The following is a 23,877-nucleotide window of genomic DNA, read 5'->3' on the forward strand; positions in this document are numbered from 1 at the left end:
TACGTACCAGGGAAGTCTGGAAAGGAACCTCTGATGGAAACGACTCCGCAAACATTGTTCGAACGTCGATCACCGAAGCCTAGGGAAATAGCAAAAAAGGAAAAAACAATCAAAATCACAAAAACAACCTTAATATGCAAACATCCAAACTTACGCAAAACAACTCGAAGGAGGAGGTCCTTGTTATGGGAGAGCAGCGGAGTTGCGTGTGTTTACCCAGTAAACATTGAAATGATAATGATGCTGCAGCCACCAGCCCTTCCACGCGCCGAAGAACACCGGTAATTCCCACGGTACAGCACGTGGAAGTTTCTCGTGGAAAGGACTAGATCAGCGTGGAATGCTTCAAATCTCCTAGACGCTAGCTCAGCGGAACACAGGACTGATAAAAACTAAGTCGAAATATGGAATTTGCATTTTGTCACGTACGATTCCAAGAAGCCCAAACTGCAACATCCCGATTCCCACGGAAGCGTACCCCCAGTGGACCACCACCCCGTGGGGGATGGCATTATAAATAAGCGTAGCAACATAGCGCAGCGCTCATTATTATTCTGGTGAACATTCTTATTACGGTTCATTATTCTTTGTTCATTATTATAGTGTCCATTCTTCTTATAATTTGCGTTCGTTCATTTTTTATAGTGTTCATTCCTTACGGCTCATTATTCTTCGCTCATTAGTTTGTTCATAATTCTTGTGATCGTTTGTTATTACGGCCCATTATTAATTTATTACTACGTTCGTTATTGCGCTCGTCACTGCGTTTAGAAATTTTGTATAGTATTTTGCGTTTCGGGGTCTTAATTTTTTCGGTCAAGAAAAGAGAGTCGCGACTAAGTAAAAAGAAAATTTTATCTTTGAAGTCCTCATTTCATCGTTTAAACACAAACGCGCATTGTAATTGCGGTATTAATCCAGCTAAGTGAATTGCTCAGTCTGTATTAAAATAGATAAATAAAGTAAGAGTTGATAGTAAACTATATTCGAGTTCAAATAATAAACCCAACAAAACTTCGACGACCACCGGAGCGGCTGAGGCAATGGCACCAGACAGCACCTACTCCTCAAGGTAAGAAAATTAATTTTGAAAATTTCCTTCTTCTCTGGTAATCTCGTTGCCCTCGAGAATTGAATTAGAACTTCCTATCATCGATTTCGTTTTATTTTCGTGAACGGTTTTGAAGATAGAATCATTGTTTAAACTTTTAACAAAAGAGTTGTCCGCTGTGTCGGCTTGTGCGAACGGTGTTTTCAACTACTGAAACATCCACTGATCTTCGCATTCCTCCTCCCATTGTTGGTAAAATATTACCCGCCTTTGGGCAAGGCTTGCGAAATCACACAAGTCCCGCACAGAAAGGACTATTAAATACATCGTCGGGGTCAATCGAAAATTAAGAACAATACCGGCATTGCTATTAACTGATATTCTTGCCATCATTGCATGCGATTGTAAGAGAGATATAACAGAACAATTTCCCTTCGAGAATTTAACCAAAGGATCGTTCGCTGTGTTGGCTTGTGCAAACGGTGTTTTCGCTTATCGAAAACACCCATCGATCTTCGCATTCCTCCTCCCACTGTTGGTAAAATATTACCCGTCTTTGGGCAAGGCTTGCGAAATCACACGAGTCCCACACAGAGAGGATCGTTAGAATCATCCCCGATTATTAAACTCAAAAGGCAAGAAAATCGTGGTGACAAAATCCATCGTAGTAAATGAATTGAGTTTCGGTCCTAACGGCAAACTACTACAGCGAAATTAAAAGAGAAGAAGAAGTCAAACGTAAAAATAAATTTATATAAAACAACCAAAAATCTCACATTCCTATCCAATCCAGCAACGCTAAAATATATATTATCTAGCTAATAAAATATATATATAATAACCTAAGCCATTTTACATTCAAATAAAAATCCGTTCAACGAGGAAAAATATTTATTCTACCCAGCTTTAATCCTCTCCCGTGCTAGTATCCCTGCGCATAGCAGGTTAGCCGAAAAGTGGAATTCGTTTACCAGTTGCATTAAGCGTCAGTTAACGCTACCCATTAAGCGTAAAAGAAAATAATAAAAATAAAATATTTTGAAATAGTCCTTAGACTATTTCTGGTGGCAGCAACTACCGTATTAATTAGAAATCTAAATCAGTATTAAATACACAATAATATCATTTCAATTTATTTCCCTTCCGATTAAATTCAAAACTCAAACTATAAAAAAAAAATTTTTCAGTAAAATTTAACTTTAGATTTGATCGATTTAAACAAATAGATACGTAACAGAGTAAAGTAATAAATTTTTGGTGGCAGCGGTGGGATACGCTCTACGGAGGATTAAAGTTGGTTTAAACGGTTCGATTCGCTCCACAAGGGATTAAAGTTGTCACGATTATCGATAAAATATATACCTAAGAAATAATGTCGACTAAATTAGAATCGTTGGACAAAGGCATGATCTTGATGTTATCGGAAAAACTTAAAGCATGGGATGCGAATTTTCGCGACATGAGTACAACAATGAATAAATTACAAGACGATGTGCGTTCACTGAAAATAAAAAAGGAAATCAAGACACCCGTATCATCGCCGATAATTTCCCAAGCGACAATACCGATAGAAGTTAATCCCCAATCAATTAAGTTAAAAGATGCAATAGAGACAGTACCAGTGTTCGACGGACATCGACCCTCGGTATTTCGATTTTTAAGAGCATGCGAGCGTGCACGAAACATGGTTCCTAGGCATCAAGAATCTCAGTTAGTAAAATTATTAACGAATAAGCTTCGCGGACACGCGTTTCTCGCCGTAGAAGACACAGAAGTAATAAGTTTAAACGATTTCGGGAATAAATTAAAAGATATGTTCGGTCCGGGAAAAACGGTTAACGAATATAAAGGGGAATTAGCTACAATATTTCAACGACCGGGAGAAGATATTTTGGACTACATAGAACGCGTCAAAGATCTCAGGCTGGCGATAATGAACGGGGAAAGGTACGAGTACGGCACCGTATTTCAAGATAGGATAGATCGAGACACGAGGGAAGCTTTCGTTAAGGGGCTCCCAAACGAGGTGTATTTACGAGTAAAGATAGCAGGATACCAATCCTTGGACGATGCGTACCGCTAAGCCGTGAAAGCAACACGAGAATTAAAACAAGTGAACAATAGAATTCGATACCAACGTCCGACACCTTCGGATAATTATAACCAAAACAACGCTCATCCACCATACAATAGTATCTATACTGTAAACATCCGCCAGGACTGGAGATTTGTACCGCCGTCGCAGAAACATCTAAACAACCCGGGAATAGAAGAAAATGTCAGGAAAGAAACAAGAGCAATAACTTGGGAAGAAAAACGCATAAATAAATACCTCGATAGAGATCTAAATCAAAAGAGAGATGCTGATCATTTCAACCAATCAACTTTTCAATGCAAACACCATTCCGTTGCTGTGATAAGGGATAATGTCACGTTAAATAATAAAAGGACGCACGGTGCCATAGACAGGATCATGAGTGAGAAATTTTCTGAGTTACCAAACAAGATAAATAATATTAGTGCCAAAGAACTTTCAGACAAAGCAGAAACTAGGAAATTGAACGACGAGACAACAGGCAATGCTTATCCACTGCCTAACTTCACAGAGATATTGGACCCGCTGGGAAGTGCAAATCGCCTCTCCACGTTCAACTTGGCAAAGATACAAAAGCAAGACTCCACGAATTTCGTGAATGTTTCAACCATAATAGGAAAAGAGATAGTGAGTGCATCTCTCTCAAAAACTTCTATAAAACCATCAGAAGGAAACTTTATCGAACTCAAAGCCAAATCATTAAATTGCAAGGAAGATCACACTATAGAAAATAAAAATATAGCTATCCCTAAATCCAAAACAGAATCTATAAGCAAAAAGGTTTGTAATAAAAATTCAAAGAATAATTCCAAATCTACCAAAAATATTCCTAAACGTTCCATACAAATAAATAATAATTTAATTATAATAAGCACTTCCAGTAAAACTATTCATCCTGAAAAGGTAGAGAAAAATAAAGGTGCTGCGAATAAAATAAATGAAGAAGAAACAAGGGTAACTAAGGAAAAGGATTCTAAACATTTTCAAGCTGAAGAAACGCAAGTTCAACGAGCTCAAAGAAATCAAAAGGGAGAAAACAGGGAATCACCAGTCGAAGATATATATAAAAACTTGAATAAATATGCTAGCCATTGGATTATAATTGGATTAAAAATACTTTATTGGTTACTACATCTAATATTTGACGTAGGTAACATAGTAAGTAGTGCTGATCTTATGATTCCCCCAGGAAAATATGGATGGTATCACACTATACTATATACAAAATATTTTTGGGTTAATATGGCTGCGGCACTCTCAAAAATTTGTATCTTAAATGCTATTAGCAAGCAATTGGATAATTGGATCAATGTCAGTAAACCTGTGTCTTGGCGTAAAATAAAAACTAAAATGAAGGAAAGGAACGAAATTCTCCCCGCACAAATTAGTTTCGGACATCTAGCCAGAGAACCTATTGGTGAAGTAACAATCGAAGAGAACACGGAACCAACATGCGCAGAATATCTCGAAGATCTGTTCAATAAAATTAACACTGTACAACGAATGGCAAGAGAAAATTTGATAAAATCCAAACTAAGACTAACGATCGACGAATTAACCCTCAAGATTTTAAAACAGGAGATTCGATATATCTACTAAAAGAACCTAGTAAAGGAAAATTCTCCGATCAATATACTGGACCATACAAGGTGCTAGAAATCTTGCAGAACCAGAACGTCAAGATTGAAGTAAAAGGGATTCCGCGAACAGTGCACTTAAACAAGCTAAAACTAGCGCATAACCGAAATAAGCAATGAATAAAGTGATTTCAGTGGGCAACGTAGTGCAGTAGTGTATGTTGTAGTGCTGTTCGTCGAATAATACAGATATCGAACACCTAAAAGAGAAAAGGAAAAATTATTATATGTACTCTAATTATTGTTTGAATATAAAACGTGTTGATTCAATAAATAATTAAAAGAGTGAAAGTGAAAGTTACCTTGCGAACAAGTGATCAACAAACAAGAAAGTGTACGTGTAAGTATAGGTTATGGATCGTTGTTCGCGGAACATAATGTATGACAGCTACCTAAAATAAGTGAATAAATTAGTCTCAATTGTCTCAGTACAAAATACAAGGTTACTAAGTGTTATAACTATATTATGGATAAATCAAAAGGAAGTGTGACATTGTTCGTCGAATAATACAGATAGCGAAAACCTAAAAGAAAAAAAAGGAAAATTATCTGGTGTACTCCAATTATTGTTTGAATATACAACGTGTTGATTCAATAAAAATTAAAAGTTGAATTAAAATTGAAAGTGAAAGTTACCTTGTGAACAAGTAATCATCATACGAGAAGGTTTACGTGCAAAATAGGTTATGGATCTCGGTTTGCGAAACACCATGTACAACAGCCAGCTGAAAAATAAATGAACAAATTAACTTCAACTGCCTTAATGCAAAATACAACAGTACTAAATGTTATAACAATACTATGGAAGCATGGCACTGTTCGTCGAACAACACAGATGGCGGAAACCTGAAAAGAAAAAGAAGTTTATTACAAATGATCCGATTACTGTTTGAATGTAAAACGTGTTAGTTCAACGAATAACTAAAACAGTGGAAGTGCAACTTACCTCGTGAACAATTAATCACCATACAAGGAAGTGTACATGCATGAATGTCGCAGATTAACAAGAAGAAATAAAATAGCTGATAAGTGTAGAAAGTGGTTAGAAAATAATTAAGATAGATTAATTGAAAGTAAAAGGATATCTTATTATGTATTAATCTACGTAGTATTGTTATATTATTATATCTAACATGTAGAAGTGGATTTTGTAATACACAATAGCGGTCGCACACACAATGCATTATACACATATTAAACTAAATAAACTAAACAGTACCTTTATGGCCACAGATATAAGACGATTGAAGACAACCGTAGTAAGTATCCAAGGCATATCGAAGAATCAGGTGATGTGGGAATGATCTAGGTAAGTGATGCAGCATCGGAAGAGTAGAATCTGAAGAATTACAGACAATGTTAATCTAACAAGTAGGTTTTAATCACTAATAAGGGAACTAACTCATATCATACACAAAATAATAGCAAATAGCAAGTACATGCAATAATAAATTAATAGGGAAAATAAGAAAGGTTAATAAACACAGGAATAGGTTAGAAATTAATCAAGATAGACTAACTAAATATTAACAACATGACTGAACTCGGTGCAAAGGAATAAAGTTACGTTACACAAAATATCTGGTAACACAATACACAAAAAAAAAAGAAAAAAAACATTAACTAAATTAAACAAGATTTATATAAATGCGAGTCACGTATAATCAAAACAATGACTATCGAAATTCGAAAACAACACAATCTATGCTATCGCATTAAGGTAGCACACGGTATTGACACACACAATATCATGAAACACAAACAATATTACAGAAACACTACAAAATAAACTATAATGATTAACAAATTAACTATTTCAACAACACGCTACTGTTGACATTAAACAAACGATACACGCAAGCGACCATGTTGAAAATTCGTCGCACGCACCCCACACATACGCACCCCAACACAAATAATAGCCAACACAATGTAATACAGCATTATAATAGCAATGCTAGGTACTGAACACAAAAAAGAAATAATAAAAAAAAAAAGAAAAAAAAGAGAGATAAGGAAAATATATATAATAAACAACAACTAACATAACCATAACATATTATATATTATACCACATACAGGGATACAGTATTTGTACAAAGGGATAGGTCCGAACAAAACTTATAAAAAATTATAAAATATATATATTAACTGTTTTCATATGTATGTCCAGAACAGGTGGCGAGTTCATCAACCCTAACATAGAGGACTCAGACGGGCCCGTACCCGCATTCGATCTGGAAGCGATGGAGGATGTTCAGTCTTGCCTCTGTGTTCGGTTGATACGTTCTGTCTACCATTTAGATAACGGTCATCTTTGTCAAGACTGTTTCGATAACTTAGATCCAGACCACCAGGACCTATGTGACGACCCACCCACTCATTTCATATGCGGAGTATCTGCAAGAACACGAATATCATACTGTCGTATGTGTGATATAAACCTAGCGGACCTACAACCCGCTATATCATGCCTCCAATGCATGATCGTTTACACTAATCTAACTCACCTTGAAAGAAACTTTTTAGTTCAAGGAATAGCAATCCGCGCCGTAGAACTATAAAGTACTTGTATGCTACGCACAAGACCAAATACTGATGCTATCCACCTAAACAAACGACATTTATAATTATGCATATAATTTTCACTTATGTTTACCAATATATATATGCACGCATGTTGTAAAGTAGGCGATATCTATGACACTCACATCCATTGATAATCCGAGTGACTCGTAAAATAAGTCGTCATATTTACCATTACACGCACATATATATATATTCAAAGACAAGCTATAATTGTAATATCTATTCCTATAGATAATATATACTTATATATTTATAACGATAAAACAAATCTCATCTATATTACTTACCAATACGTATGCATATACGTATATAATTATAACCCAGGTAACATTCATGGTATTTATTTTCACCGATAATAAGTTTTAACAAAAAAAAAAAAAAAACATATAAATATAAATTTTTTTTTATATATATTAATAATAATAAAAGATTATTCTTATTTCTAATAAACTCGAGAGTAAGAAACAATTTAATAAATTGTTAATAGGAAGATGAATCGCCTGGTCATCGTACTTACCCTCATCAAAATAGCATACGGCCTGGTAGGATATGACTGCAATGGCAACCACCTCAACGTTACCACTATCTCTCTAAACTCCATCGGGGACTGCAGCATACAGCCTACAATGACTGAAACCCAAGATATTTATATACAACTACTTCAACTCTCAGAATTTGAATTTACCAACGTAAGGCAATGCAAGGTGCAAATAACTCGAATTGTATATTACTGTGGCATGCACTCTCACACGTCGGCAGTGCATAACGGATTCGCCGAATACCTCCATGAAACAACCGACCAACAATGTGCAAGGATGCACCAAGACGGCACGTTTTCACTCGGACCACAAAACCTTATAGTTGGCCTAAAAGATAATGCAACAGAAACAAGGTCGCTTGTCCTAGCCGGCAAGCTAACAGACGACGACAGCTGCCAGGGAACACAGTATGTAGACCCATACGGGAGCTGGGAAAAGGTCGTCGTACAAGCAACAGTAAGGATAAGTTTAAAATCAGCAGTTGTGCCAGTACGGATCGAGGCGAACAAAATTCTACTGAAATCAGGAACAGTATGTACCTTTAGCGAAGGAAACTGTCTAGACGCTGAAGACGGATACACTTATTGGCAACCACAACCACCCTCACCATGCAAATTTGATCAGTACGATGTGCTATATGAAGGAATTGCTACAAAGATCCAGGAAATAAAAACCAACAGAGAATCAGCACAACCAGTTTACGCACTAACAACGCAAGAAGTAACATTTGCACTGACTAAAACCGGAGAACAGCCACTGTGTGGATATACCCTACTATCCACCGAACACCCCAAATAGTTGAAACAACAAGAGAAAATACGTTTATCTCCAAAAGCAAGACAGCAGTCGAAAACTTGGACATATTCGCATACGTCAACTCAAAATTCATTTACGTAGAGAAACATATTAAACGACAAATGACAACATTGTACCATGATATACTGACACAAAGATGTACCACACAGAAGAAACTAATAGAAAATGCTTTAAGCTTAGCAATCTTACTGCCCGATGAATTTGCATATACCATATCCAAAACCCCAGGACACATGGCCCTGATCGCAGGAGAAGCAGTCCACATAGTCAAATGCATTCCGGTACAAGTAAAAGTACGACATACAACAGAATGCTACTCGGAGCTACCCGTTTGGCAAGGGAATCGCACCGCATTTTTAACGCCAAAAACACACATCCTAACGCAACACGGAAACCACAGAGAATGTAGCGCGGTACTACCTACGCTATACAATATCGACGGACTCTGGCACAAATTCGTACCAAAACCCATGGAAACAATTGCACCACAGGAACTCCGCCCGGACGTACGCCAAACGTGGCAATATTCAGCACCATCGTCGTTGGCCACGAGCGGAATATATACCCAAAAAGACCTCGATGCACTACGGGACCACGTCATGTTCCCGGCAGAAAAATCTGCAGTTTTGAACACATTGGCCAGAGGAGCAACAGGAAAAACAATCGTCCCTGGAACAGTAAACATCCTGGGAATGATGGACGAAAACACATTAACGACAATAGCAAAAAATACCGTATCAAGCTTATGGATTGGTTTTATGGAATTTGGAACTGTCAGTGCAGCAATATTTGGAATACTTGTAATATTTAAACTAATCAAGACGATAATAGATATAGCCATACACGGATACCAGTTACGTGAAACTTACGGATGTGGAATCGCCCTATTAGGAGCAATATGCGGCTCAGTTACCCACCTGCTACTATACCTCAAAAGAAAACGAAATATCGATGATCAAACAGCACAACCTCAAGGGATATCGATAACACCGGTAGTCACTTAACAACCAACGCCATCTACGTCCGCCTTGAGCGAACTCAGAGACACCATCAGTCAAATTTCCTTTGGAAATTTGAACTCCAAGGGCGGGGGTGTCACGTCCCGCGCTCCGCACGCGCCGTAACAAGAACAAGAAAACTATTCTACACAAAACGCGCGAATAAAGATTTGAATGCACAAACGAACACACGGCGCTACGAAACTAAAGGAAGGATTAACAAAGCGAGGGCGACTAATAAATCCAACCAGTATAAAATAAAATAAATAAAACCAGCTAACGGATTGAACGAGTTACGAACCAAACAAATAAACCAGGAAATAAGAATAACTACAAAAAGGGAAATAATTGAAGCGCCAGAAATACATGTATATATAAATATATTTTAATCAATCAACTTGGAGAGTTACATATAAGTATAAACATATATGCTAGATATGTAATAAACTAGTAAATATTAGTGTTAGTGCTTATAATACTATGCAACAAATACAATATTATCAATTTATGAAATATAAGTATATACGAAGTTAAAAACTAATAGTCTAACGAATACATAAAACATACAATATTGCATTATTAAAGAAATAAAAGTTACATTGTCAGAAACATATATATATGTGTGCGCATTCTATTAAACAGACTTAACATACTTAAAACTAGCCTACGTTCCGGTAAAGAGTTATAAAATAAGAACTACGCTACGAAACATGCATGTCTCTATATAAACATATAAAAATCTATATTCTAAACTACTACTAATCTATGTGCATTCTACAATCTGAAATACATACTTAAAACTAGCCTACATGCCGGTAAAGCATTATAAAATAAGAACTACATTATGAAACATGCATGTCTCTATATAAACATATAAATAATCTATTTTCTAAACTAAAACCACTATTAATAATCTACAAAAGAAATAGAACACACAACGCAACACTTGGGACCAAGCGACAACCTGTCGACAGGCCAAACGCTCAAAATAATTAACACCGCAACGACTTGAGGAATTGCTTACAGAAATTCTGTCATCAAGCACAAATATGTAAACACACATAAAACGCACAATAATCTAGAAACAAAACCTTCAATACTATGTTGTCACAATACAAAATATATATGTATATATGAAATCAAATGATTGACACATAACCTCAAATACACAACACTATATCACAAAAGAATCTAAATGAAAATCACTTTGCCAGAAATATATACATATATACGTGTGCGTGTGCGTGTTCTATCTTATTAAAAGAAATTAATATAAAATAAATAATTAACATTTCATTTCGTACGAACACTACATGAACGAGAGAAATATACATATAAATACGTGTATATATATATATATATATATATATATATATATATGTATGTGTGAGTGCATATGTTTTATATTATCGAATACTCTATAAAATAAACTACTCAAAACAATAAATAACGCAATCGAAGAATTACAAAACATTAGCCATATTGAAGTGACACACAACATAAACATATATATATATATATATATATACATATTATACTATTGTCACTTTAAAACAATATTAATAAATAAATGTTCTAATTGCGGTAGAATAAGGAAAAACGAGCGACAGACGAAAAATTACTTCGATATCAAACAAAACTAAAGACCCGTCACTAAAAACTTTACTGATGACATTTATGAGCAGCCATGTTGGATTTACACGCGTCATGGCGACAGGAATATTAGGGATTAATGAAAGTCAGGCGCGAGAAACAAATCATGAAAACACATTGTTAACACTTTTCTTTAATAAATTCTATGCGCAACTACAAATGTAAAAAAAAAATATATATATATAATTAATTAAAAGGGGGGAAATATAAAATTGAAAAAAATAACAAACGTAAAATAGATAACCTAACACTATCACATTCAAAATATATATATATATATATATATTGAACACAAAACAAAATACATCAAAAAATTAATAATAATAAGGAACATCAAACAGCGAACCAACGAAATTGAAGCAGCTACACTAAATCAAAATCGAAGCAAGGAGCTCCGGGATAAAGTTCGCTGAACTCACGCATACACCAATAGCGCACAACAGGGGAAATTCCCTTTCTCCCAGAAGCGTGGTGACGAAGATGTGCCTCCAAAACCTCTTCGGGAATTTCATTCGCAAAACGAACTTTCACGCAACGATCGGTATCAACGATTTCAACCAGAGGGGGTTCCCTCTCCAATACGACGGTCTCTGCATCGAAGAAATTCTCGTCGAAAGTAACCAAATCGTCAAAGCCCAATTTCGACACGGCCTCGGCACCAATGTTGAATAGTTCCTCCAACCACTCTGATACTCGTGGTTTATCACAGGGCCGCATGCGTTTGATTGGTCCTCCCGAGTCGCCCATGGGTTCTTCGGAATCCCTCTTTCGCTTGGGCTGAGAACAACACGGTATATTTTAAATAAAACGAAACAGGACGAATCAAGCGGACTAAGAACAAGACTAAATACGTACCAGGGAAGTCTGGAAAGGAACCTCTGATGGAAACGACTCCGCAAACATTGTTCGAACGTCGATCACCGAAGCCTAGGGAAATAGCAAAAAAGGAAAAAACAATCAAAATCACAAAAACAACCTTAATATGCAAACATCCAAACTTACGCAAAACAACTCGAAGGAGGAGGTCCTTGTTATGGGAGAGCAGCGGAGTTGCGTGTGTTTACCCAGTAAACATTGAAATGATAATGATGCTGCAGCCACCAGCCCTTCCACGCGCCGAAGAACACCGGTAATTCCCACGGTACAGCACGTGGAAGTTTCTCGTGGAAAGGACTAGATCAGCGTGGAATGCTTCAAATCTCCTAGACGCTAGCTCAGCGGAACACAGGACTGATAAAAACTAAGTCGAAATATGGAATTTGCATTTTGTCACGTACGATTCCAAGAAGCCCAAACTGCAACATCCCGATTCCCACGGAAGCGTACCCCCAGTGGACCACCACCCCGTGGGGGATGGCATTATAAATAAGCGTAGCAACATAGCGCAGCGCTCATTATTATTCTGGTGAACATTCTTATTACGGTTCATTATTCTTTGTTCATTATTATAGTGTCCATTCTTCTTATAATTTGCGTTCGTTCATTTTTTATAGTGTTCATTCCTTACGGCTCATTATTCTTCGCTCATTAGTTTGTTCATAATTCTTGTGATCGTTTGTTATTACGGCCCATTATTAATTTATTACTACGTTCGTTATTGCGCTCGTCACTGCGTTTAGAAATTTTGTATAGTATTTTGCGTTTCGGGGTCTTAATTTTTTCGGTCAAGAAAAGAGAGTCGCGACTAAGTAAAAAGAAAATTTTATCTTTGAAGTCCTCATTTCATCGTTTAAACACAAACGCGCATTGTAATTGCGGTATTAATCCAGCTAAGTGAATTGCTCAGTCTGTATTAAAATAGATAAATAAAGTAAGAGTTGATAGTAAACTATATTCGAGTTCAAATAATAAACCCAACAAAACTTCGACGACCACCGGAGCGGCTGAGGCAATGGCACCAGACAGCACCTACTCCTCAAGGTAAGAAAATTAATTTTGAAAATTTCCTTCTTCTCTGGTAATCTCGTTGCCCTCGAGAATTGAATTAGAACTTCCTATCATCGATTTCGTTTTATTTTCGTGAACGGTTTTGAAGATAGAATCATTGTTTAAACTTTTAACAAAAGAGTTGTCCGCTGTGTCGGCTTGTGCGAACGGTGTTTTCAACTACTGAAACATCCACTGATCTTCGCATTCCTCCTCCCATTGTTGGTAAAATATTACCCGCCTTTGGGCAAGGCTTGCGAAATCACACAAGTCCCGCACAGAAAGGACTATTAAATACATCGTCGGGGTCAATCGAAAATTAAGAACAATACCGGCATTGCTATTAACTGATATTCTTGCCATCATTGCATGCGATTGTAAGAGAGATATAACAGAACAATTTCCCTTCGAGAATTTAACCAAAGGATCGTTTGCTGTGTTGGCTTGTGCAAACGGTGTTTTCGCTTATCGAAAACACCCATCGATCTTCGCATTCCTCCTCCCACTGTTGGTAAAATATTACCCGTCTTTGGGCAAGGCTTGCGAAATCACACGAGTCCCACACAGAGAGGATCGTTAGAATCATCCCCGATTATTAAACTCAAAAGGCAAGAAAATCGTGGTGACAAAATCCATCGTAGTAAATGAATTGAGTTTCGGTCCTAACGGCAAACTACTACAGCGAAATTAAAAGAGAAGAAGAAGTCAAACGTAAAAATAAATTTATATAAAACAACCAAAAATCTCACATTCCTATCCAATCCAGCAACGCTAAAATATATATTATCTAGCTAATAAAATATATATATAATAACCTAAGCCATTTTACATTCAAATAAAAATCCGTTCAACGAGGAAAAATATTTATTCTACCCAGCTTTAATCCTCTCCCGTGCTAGTATCCCTGCGCATAGCAGGTTAGCCGAAAAGTGGAATTCGTTTACCAGTTGCATTAAGCGTCAGTTAACGCTACCCATTAAGCGTAAAAGAAAATAATAAAAATAAAATATTTTGAAATAGTCCTTAGACTATTTCTGGTGGCAGCAACTACCGTATTAATTAGAAATCTAAATCAGTATTAAATACACAATAATATCATTTCAATTTATTTCCCTTCCGATTAAATTCAAAACTCAAACTATAAAAAAAAAATTTTTCAGTAAAATTTAACTTTAGATTTGATCGATTTAAACAAATAGATACGTAACAGAGTAAAGTAATAAATTTTTGGTGGCAGCGGTGGGATACGCTCTACGGAGGATTAAAGTTGGTTTAAACGGTTCGATTCGCTCCACAAGGGATTAAAGTTGTCACGATTATCGATAAAATATATACCTAAGAAATAATGTCGACTAAATTAGAATCGTTGGACAAAGGCATGATCTTGATGTTATCGGAAAAACTTAAAGCATGGGATGCGAATTTTCGCGACATGAGTACAACAATGAATAAATTACAAGACGATGTGCGTTCACTGAAAATAAAAAAGGAAATCAAGACACCCGTATCATCGCCGATAATTTCCCAAGCGACAATACCGATAGAAGTTAATCCCCAATCAATTAAGTTAAAAGATGCAATAGAGACAGTACCAGTGTTCGACGGACATCGACCCTCGGTATTTCGATTTTTAAGAGCATGCGAGCGTGCACGAAACATGGTTCCTAGGCATCAAGAATCTCAGTTAGTAAAATTATTAACGAATAAGCTTCGCGGACACGCGTTTCTCGCCGTAGAAGACACAGAAGTAATAAGTTTAAACGATTTCGGGAATAAATTAAAAGATATGTTCGGTCCGGGAAAAACGGTTAACGAATATAAAGGGGAATTAGCTACAATATTTCAACGACCGGGAGAAGATATTTTGGACTACATAGAACGCGTCAAAGATCTCAGGCTGGCGATAATGAACGGGGAAAGGTACGAGTACGGCACCGTATTTCAAGATAGGATAGATCGAGACACGAGGGAAGCTTTCGTTAAGGGGCTCCCAAACGAGGTGTATTTACGAGTAAAGATAGCAGGATACCAATCCTTGGACGATGCGTACCGCTAAGCCGTGAAAGCAACACGAGAATTAAAACAAGTGAACAATAGAATTCGATACCAACGTCCGACACCTTCGGATAATTATAACCAAAACAACGCTCATCCACCATACAATAGTATCTATACTGTAAACATCCGCCAGGACTGGAGATTTGTACCGCCGTCGCAGAAACATCTAAACAACCCGGGAATAGAAGAAAATGTCAGGAAAGAAACAAGAGCAATAACTTGGGAAGAAAAACGCATAAATAAATACCTCGATAGAGATCTAAATCAAAAGAGAGATGCTGATCATTTCAACCAATCAACTTTTCAATGCAAACACCATTCCGTTGCTGTGATAAGGGATAATGTCACGTTAAATAATAAAAGGACGCACGGTGCCATAGACAGGATCATGAGTGAGAAATTTTCTGAGTTACCAAACAAGATAAATAATATTAGTGCCAAAGAACTTTCAGACAAAGCAGAAACTAGGAAATTGAACGACGAGACGACAGGCAATGCTTATCCACTGCCTAACTTCACAGAGATATTGGACCCGCTGGGAAGTGCAAATCGCCTCTCCACGTTCAACTTGGCAAAGATACAAAAGCAAGACTCCACGAATTTCGTGAATGTTTCAACCATAATAGGAAAAGAGATAGTGAGTGCATCTCTCTCAAAAACTTCTATAAAACCATCAGAAGGAAACTTTATCGAACTCAAAGCCAAATCATTAAATTGCAAGGAAGATCACACTATAGAAAATAAAAATATAGCTATCCCTAAATCCAAAACAGAATCTATAAGCAAAAAGGTTTGTAATAAAAATTCAAAGAATAATTCCAAATCTACCAAAAATATTCCTAAACGTTCCATACAAATAAATAATAATTTAATTATAATAAGCACTTCCAGTAAAACTATTCATCCTGAAAAGGTAGAGAAAAATAAAGGTGCTGCGAATAAAATAAATGAAGAAGAAACAAGGGTAACTAAGGAAAAGGATTCTAAACATTTTCAAGCTGAAGAAACGCAAGTTCAACGAGCTCAAAGAAATCAAAAGGGAGAAAACAGGGAATCACCAGTCGAAGATATATATAAAAACTTGAATAAATATGCTAGCCATTGGATTATAATTGGATTAAAAATACTTTATTGGTTACTACATCTAATATTTGACGTAGGTAACATAGTAAGTAGTGCTGATCTTATGATTCCCCCAGGAAAATATGGATGGTATCACACTATACTATATACAAAATATTTTTGGGTTAATATGGCTGCGGCACTCTCAAAAATTTGTATCTTAAATGCTATTAGCAAGCAATTGGATAATTGGATCAATGTCAGTAAACCTGTGTCTTGGCGTAAAATAAAAACTAAAATGAAGGAAAGGAACGAAATTCTCCCCGCACAAATTAGTTTCGGACATCTAGCCAGAGAACCTATTGGTGAAGTAACAATCGAAGAGAACACGGAACCAACATGCGCAGAATATCTCGAAGATCTGTTCAATAAAATTAACACTGTACAACGAATGGCAAGAGAAAATTTGATAAAATCCAAACTAAGACTAACGATCGACGAATTAACCCTCAAGATTTTAAAACAGGAGATTCGATATATCTACTAAAAGAACCTAGTAAAGGAAAATTCTCCGATCAATATACTGGACCATACAAGGTGCTAGAAATCTTGCAGAACCAGAACGTCAAGATTGAAGTAAAAGGGATTCCGCGAACAGTGCACTTAAACAAGCTAAAACTAGCGCATAACCGAAATAAGCAATGAATAAAGTGATTTCAGTGGGCAACGTAGTGCAGTAGTGTATGTTGTAGTGCTGTTCGTCGAATAATACAGATATCGAACACCTAAAAGAGAAAAGGAAAAATTATTATATGTACTCTAATTATTGTTTGAATATAAAACGTGTTGATTCAATAAATAATTAAAAGAGTGAAAGTGAAAGTTACCTTGCGAACAAGTGATCAACAAACAAGAAAGTGTACGTGTAAGTATAGGTTATGGATCGTTGTTCGCGGAACATAATGTATGACAGCTACCTAAAATAAGTGAATAAATTAGTCTCAATTGTCTCAGTACAAAATACAAGGTTACTAAGTGTTATAACTATATTATGGATAAATCAAAAGGAAGTGTGACATTGTTCGTCGAATAATACAGATAGCGAAAACCTAAAAGAAAAAAAAGGAAAATTATCTGGTGTACTCCAATTATTGTTTGAATATACAACGTGTTGATTCAATAAAAATTAAAAGTTGAATTAAAATTGAAAGTGAAAGTTACCTTGTGAACAAGTAATCATCATACGAGAAGGTTTACGTGCAAAATAGGTTATGGATCTCGGTTTGCGAAACACCATGTACAACAGCCAGCTGAAAAATAAATGAACAAATTAACTTCAACTGCCTTAATGCAAAATACAACAGTACTAAATGTTATAACAATACTATGGAAGCATGGCACTGTTCGTCGAACAACACAGATGGCGGAAACCTGAAAAGAAAAAGAAGTTTATTACAAATGATCCGATTACTGTTTGAATGTAAAACGTGTTAGTTCAACGAATAACTAAAACAGTGGAAGTGCAACTTACCTCGTGAACAATTAATCACCATACAAGGAAGTGTACATGCATGAATGTCGCAGATTAACAAGAAGAAATAAAATAGCTGATAAGTGTAGAAAGTGGTTAGAAAATAATTAAGATAGATTAATTGAAAGTAAAAGGATATCTTATTATGTATTAATCTACGTAGTATTGTTATATTATTATATCTAACATGTAGAAGTGGATTTTGTAATACACAATAGCGGTCGCACACACAATGCATTATACACATATTAAACTAAATAAACTAAACAGTACCTTTATGGCCACAGATATAAGACGATTGAAGACAACCGTAGTAAGTATCCAAGGCATATCGAAGAATCAGGTGATGTGGGAATGATCTAGGTAAGTGATGCAGCATCGGAAGAGTAGAATCTGAAGAATTACAGACAATGTTAATCTAACAAGTAGGTTTTAATCACTAATAAGGGAACTAACTCATATCATACACAAAATAATAGCAAATAGCAAGTACATGCAATAATAAATTAATAGGGAAAATAAGAAAGGTTAATAAACACAGGAATAGGTTAGAAATTAATCAAGATAGACTAACTAAATATTAACAACATGACTGAACTCGGTGCAAAGGAATAAAGTTACGTTACACAAAATATCTGGTAACACAATACACAAAAAAAAAAGAAAAAAAACATTAACTAAATTAAACAAGATTTATATAAATGCGAGTCACGTATAATCAAAACAATGACTATCGAAATTCGAAAACAACACAATCTATGCTATCGCATTAAGGTAGCACACGGTATTGACACACACAATATCATGAAACACAAACAATATTACAGAAACACTACAAAATAAACTATAATGATTAACAAATTAACTATTTCAACAACACGCTACTGTTGACATTAAACAAACGATACACGCAAGCGACCATGTTGAAAATTCGTCGCACGCACCCCACACATACGCACCCCAACACAAATAATAGCCAACACAATGTAATACAGCATTATAATAGCAATGCTAGGTACTGAACACAAAAAAGAAATAATAAAAAAAAAAAGAAAAAAAAGAGAGATAAGGAAAATATATATAATAAACAACAACTAACATAACCATAACATATTATATATTATACCACATACAGGGATACAGTATTTGTACAAAGGGATAGGTCCGAACAAAACTTATAAAAAATTATAAAATATATATATTAACTGTTTTCATATGTATGTCCAGAACAGGTGGCGAGTTCATCAACCCTAACATAGAGGACTCAGACGGGCCCGTACCCGCATTCGATCTGGAAGCGATGGAGGATGTTCAGTCTTGCCTCTGTGTTCGGTTGATACGTTCTGTCTACCATTTAGATAACGGTCATCTTTGTCAAGACTGTTTCGATAACTTAGATCCAGACCACCAGGACCTATGTGACGACCCACCCACTCATTTCATATGCGGAGTATCTGCAAGAACACGAATATCATACTGTCGTATGTGTGATATAAACCTAGCGGACCTACAACCCGCTATATCATGCCTCCAATGCATGATCGTTTACACTAATCTAACTCACCTTGAAAGAAACTTTTTAGTTCAAGGAATAGCAATCCGCGCCGTAGAACTATAAAGTACTTGTATGCTACGCACAAGACCAAATACTGATGCTATCCACCTAAACAAACGACATTTATAATTATGCATATAATTTTCACTTATGTTTACCAATATATATATGCACGCATGTTGTAAAGTAGGCGATATCTATGACACTCACATCCATTGATAATCCGAGTGACTCGTAAAATAAGTCGTCATATTTACCATTACACGCACATATATATATATTCAAAGACAAGCTATAATTGTAATATCTATTCCTATAGATAATATATACTTATATATTTATAACGATAAAACAAATCTCATCTATATTACTTACCAATACGTATGCATATACGTATATAATTATAACCCAGGTAACATTCATGGTATTTATTTTCACCGATAATAAGTTTTAACAAAAAAAAAAAAAAAACATATAAATATAAATTTTTTTTTATATATATTAATAATAATAAAAGATTATTCTTATTTCTAATAAACTCGAGAGTAAGAAACAATTTAATAAATTGTTAATAGGAAGATGAATCGCCTGGTCATCGTACTTACCCTCATCAAAATAGCATACGGCCTGGTAGGATATGACTGCAATGGCAACCACCTCAACGTTACCACTATCTCTCTAAACTCCATCGGGGACTGCAGCATACAGCCTACAATGACTGAAACCCAAGATATTTATATACAACTACTTCAACTCTCAGAATTTGAATTTACCAACGTAAGGCAATGCAAGGTGCAAATAACTCGAATTGTATATTACTGTGGCATGCACTCTCACACGTCGGCAGTGCATAACGGATTCGCCGAATACCTCCATGAAACAACCGACCAACAATGTGCAAGGATGCACCAAGACGGCACGTTTTCACTCGGACCACAAAACCTTATAGTTGGCCTAAAAGATAATGCAACAGAAACAAGGTCGCTTGTCCTAGCCGGCAAGCTAACAGACGACGACAGCTGCCAGGGAACACAGTATGTAGACCCATACGGGAGCTGGGAAAAGGTCGTCGTACAAGCAACAGTAAGGATAAGTTTAAAATCAGCAGTTGTGCCAGTACGGATCGAGGCGAACAAAATTCTACTGAAATCAGGAACAGTATGTACCTTTAGCGAAGGAAACTGTCTAGACGCTGAAGACGGATACACTTATTGGCAACCACAACCACCCTCACCATGCAAATTTGATCAGTACGATGTGCTATATGAAGGAATTGCTACAAAGATCCAGGAAATAAAAACCAACAGAGAATCAGCACAACCAGTTTACGCACTAACAACGCAAGAAGTAACATTTGCACTGACTAAAACCGGAGAACAGCCACTGTGTGGATATACCCTACTATCCACCGAACACCCCAAATAGTTGAAACAACAAGAGAAAATACGTTTATCTCCAAAAGCAAGACAGCAGTCGAAAACTTGGACATATTCGCATACGTCAACTCAAAATTCATTTACGTAGAGAAACATATTAAACGACAAATGACAACATTGTACCATGATATACTGACACAAAGATGTACCACACAGAAGAAACTAATAGAAAATGCTTTAAGCTTAGCAATCTTACTGCCCGATGAATTTGCATATACCATATCCAAAACCCCAGGACACATGGCCCTGATCGCAGGAGAAGCAGTCCACATAGTCAAATGCATTCCGGTACAAGTAAAAGTACGACATACAACAGAATGCTACTCGGAGCTACCCGTTTGGCAAGGGAATCGCACCGCATTTTTAACGCCAAAAACACACATCCTAACGCAACACGGAAACCACAGAGAATGTAGCGCGGTACTACCTACGCTATACAATATCGACGGACTCTGGCACAAATTCGTACCAAAACCCATGGAAACAATTGCACCACAGGAACTCCGCCCGGACGTACGCCAAACGTGGCAATATTCAGCACCATCGTCGTTGGCCACGAGCGGAATATATACCCAAAAAGACCTCGATGCACTACGGGACCACGTCATGTTCCCGGCAGAAAAATCTGCAGTTTTGAACACATTGGCCAGAGGAGCAACAGGAAAAACAATCGTCCCTGGAACAGTAAACATCCTGGGAATGATGGACGAAAACACATTAACGACAATAGCAAAAAATACCGTATCAAGCTTATGGATTGGTTTTATGGAATTTGGAACTGTCAGTGCAGCAATATTTGGAATACTTGTAATATTTAAACTAATCAAGACGATAATAGATATAGCCATACACGGATACCAGTTACGTGAAACTTACGGATGTGGAATCGCCCTATTAGGAGCAATATGCGGCTCAGTTACCCACCTGCTACTATACCTCAAAAGAAAACGAAATATCGATGATCAAACAGCACAACCTCAAGGGATATCGATAACACCGGTAGTCACTTAACAACCAACGCCATCTACGTCCGCCTTGAGCGAACTCAGAGACACCATCAGTCAAATTTCCTTTGGAAATTTGAACTCCAAGGGCGGGGGTGTCACGTCCCGCGCTCCGCACGCGCCGTAACAAGAACAAGAAAACTATTCTACACAAAACGCGCGAATAAAGATTTGAATGCACAAACGAACACACGGCGCTACGAAACTAAAGGAAGGATTAACAAAGCGAGGGCGACTAATAAATCCAACCAGTATAAAATAAAATAAATAAAACCAGCTAACGGATTGAACGAGTTACGAACCAAACAAATAAACCAGGAAATAAGAATAACTACAAAAAGGGAAATAATTGAAGCGCCAGAAATACATGTATATATAAATATATTTTAATCAATCAACTTGGAGAGTTACATATAAGTATAAACATATATGCTAGATATGTAATAAACTAGTAAATATTAGTGTTAGTGCTTATAATACTATGCAACAAATACAATATTATCAATTTATGAAATATAAGTATATACGAAGTTAAAAACTAATAGTCTAACGAATACATAAAACATACAATATTGCATTATTAAAGAAATAAAAGTTACATTGTCAGAAACATATATATATGTGTGCGCATTCTATTAAACAGACTTAACATACTTAAAACTAGCCTACGTTCCGGTAAAGAGTTATAAAATAAGAACTACGCTACGAAACATGCATGTCTCTATATAAACATATAAAAATCTATATTCTAAACTACTACTAATCTATGTGCATTCTACAATCTGAAATACATACTTAAAACTAGCCTACATGCCGGTAAAGCATTATAAAATAAGAACTACATTATGAAACATGCATGTCTCTATATAAACATATAAATAATCTATTTTCTAAACTAAAACCACTATTAATAATCTACAAAAGAAATAGAACACACAACGCAACACTTGGGACCAAGCGACAACCTGTCGACAGGCCAAACGCTCAAAATAATTAACACCGCAACGACTTGAGGAATTGCTTACAGAAATTCTGTCATCAAGCACAAATATGTAAACACACATAAAACGCACAATAATCTAGAAACAAAACCTTCAATACTATGTTGTCACAATACAAAATATATATGTATATATGAAATCAAATGATTGACACATAACCTCAAATACACAACACTATATCACAAAAGAATCTAAATGAAAATCACTTTGCCAGAAATATATACATATATACGTGTGCGTGTGCGTGTTCTATCTTATTAAAAGAAATTAATATAAAATAAATAATTAACATTTCATTTCGTACGAACACTACATGAACGAGAGAAATATACATATAAATACGTGTATATATATATATATATATATATATATATATATATGTATGTGTGAGTGCATATGTTTTATATTATCGAATAGTCTATAAAATAAACTACTCAAAACAATAAATAACGCAATCGAAGAATTACAAAACATTAGCCATATTGAAGTGACACACAACATAAACATATATATATATATATATATACATATTATACTATTGTCACTTTAAAACAATATTAATAAATAAATGTTCTAATTGCGGTAGAATAAGGAAAAACGAGCGACAGACGAAAAATTACTTCGATATCAAACAAAACTAAAGACCCGTCACTAAAAACTTTACTGATGACATTTATGAGCAGCCATGTTGGATTTACACGCGTCATGGCGACAGGAATATTAGGGATTAATGAAAGTCAGGCGCGAGAAACAAATCATGAAAACACATTGTTAACACTTTTCTTTAATAAATTCTATGCGCAACTACAAATGTAAAAAAAAAATATATATATATAATTAATTAAAAGGGGGGAAATATAAAATTGAAAAAAATAACAAACGTAAAATAGATAACCTAACACTATCACATTCAAAATATATATATA

At 35.8% G+C, this 23,877-nt stretch overlaps 1 protein-coding gene across 5 annotated transcripts in view; it reads right to left on the reverse strand.

The window, feature by feature from the left end:
* Positions 1-23,877, reverse strand: part of LOC143305095 (uncharacterized) — a 34,612-nt gene that overhangs the window by 2,161 nt on the left and 8,574 nt on the right. For 4 of the 5 annotated variants that reach the window (XM_076627666.1, XM_076627668.1, XM_076627667.1 and 1 more), the window contains 4 exons: positions 18,229-18,348; positions 6,003-6,122; positions 5,584-5,629; positions 8-5,508 (listed from right to left, as the gene is read on the reverse strand). In XM_076627666.1, coding sequence (XP_076483781.1) covers positions 5,397-5,508; positions 5,584-5,629; positions 6,003-6,122; positions 18,229-18,348 — 398 coding nt within the window. In that variant the 3' untranslated portion in view covers positions 8-5,396. Of the gene's footprint in view, positions 1-7; positions 5,509-5,583; positions 5,630-6,002; positions 6,123-18,228; positions 18,349-23,877 lie in introns of those variants that run through there. The other variant, XM_076627669.1, reaches the window with a different exon arrangement.

The sequence above is a fragment of the Bombus vancouverensis genome, unplaced genomic scaffold, assembly GCF_051014615.1.
Source record: "Bombus vancouverensis nearcticus unplaced genomic scaffold, iyBomVanc1_principal scaffold0088, whole genome shotgun sequence".
Classification (NCBI taxonomy): Eukaryota; Metazoa; Arthropoda; class Insecta; order Hymenoptera; family Apidae; genus Bombus; species Bombus vancouverensis.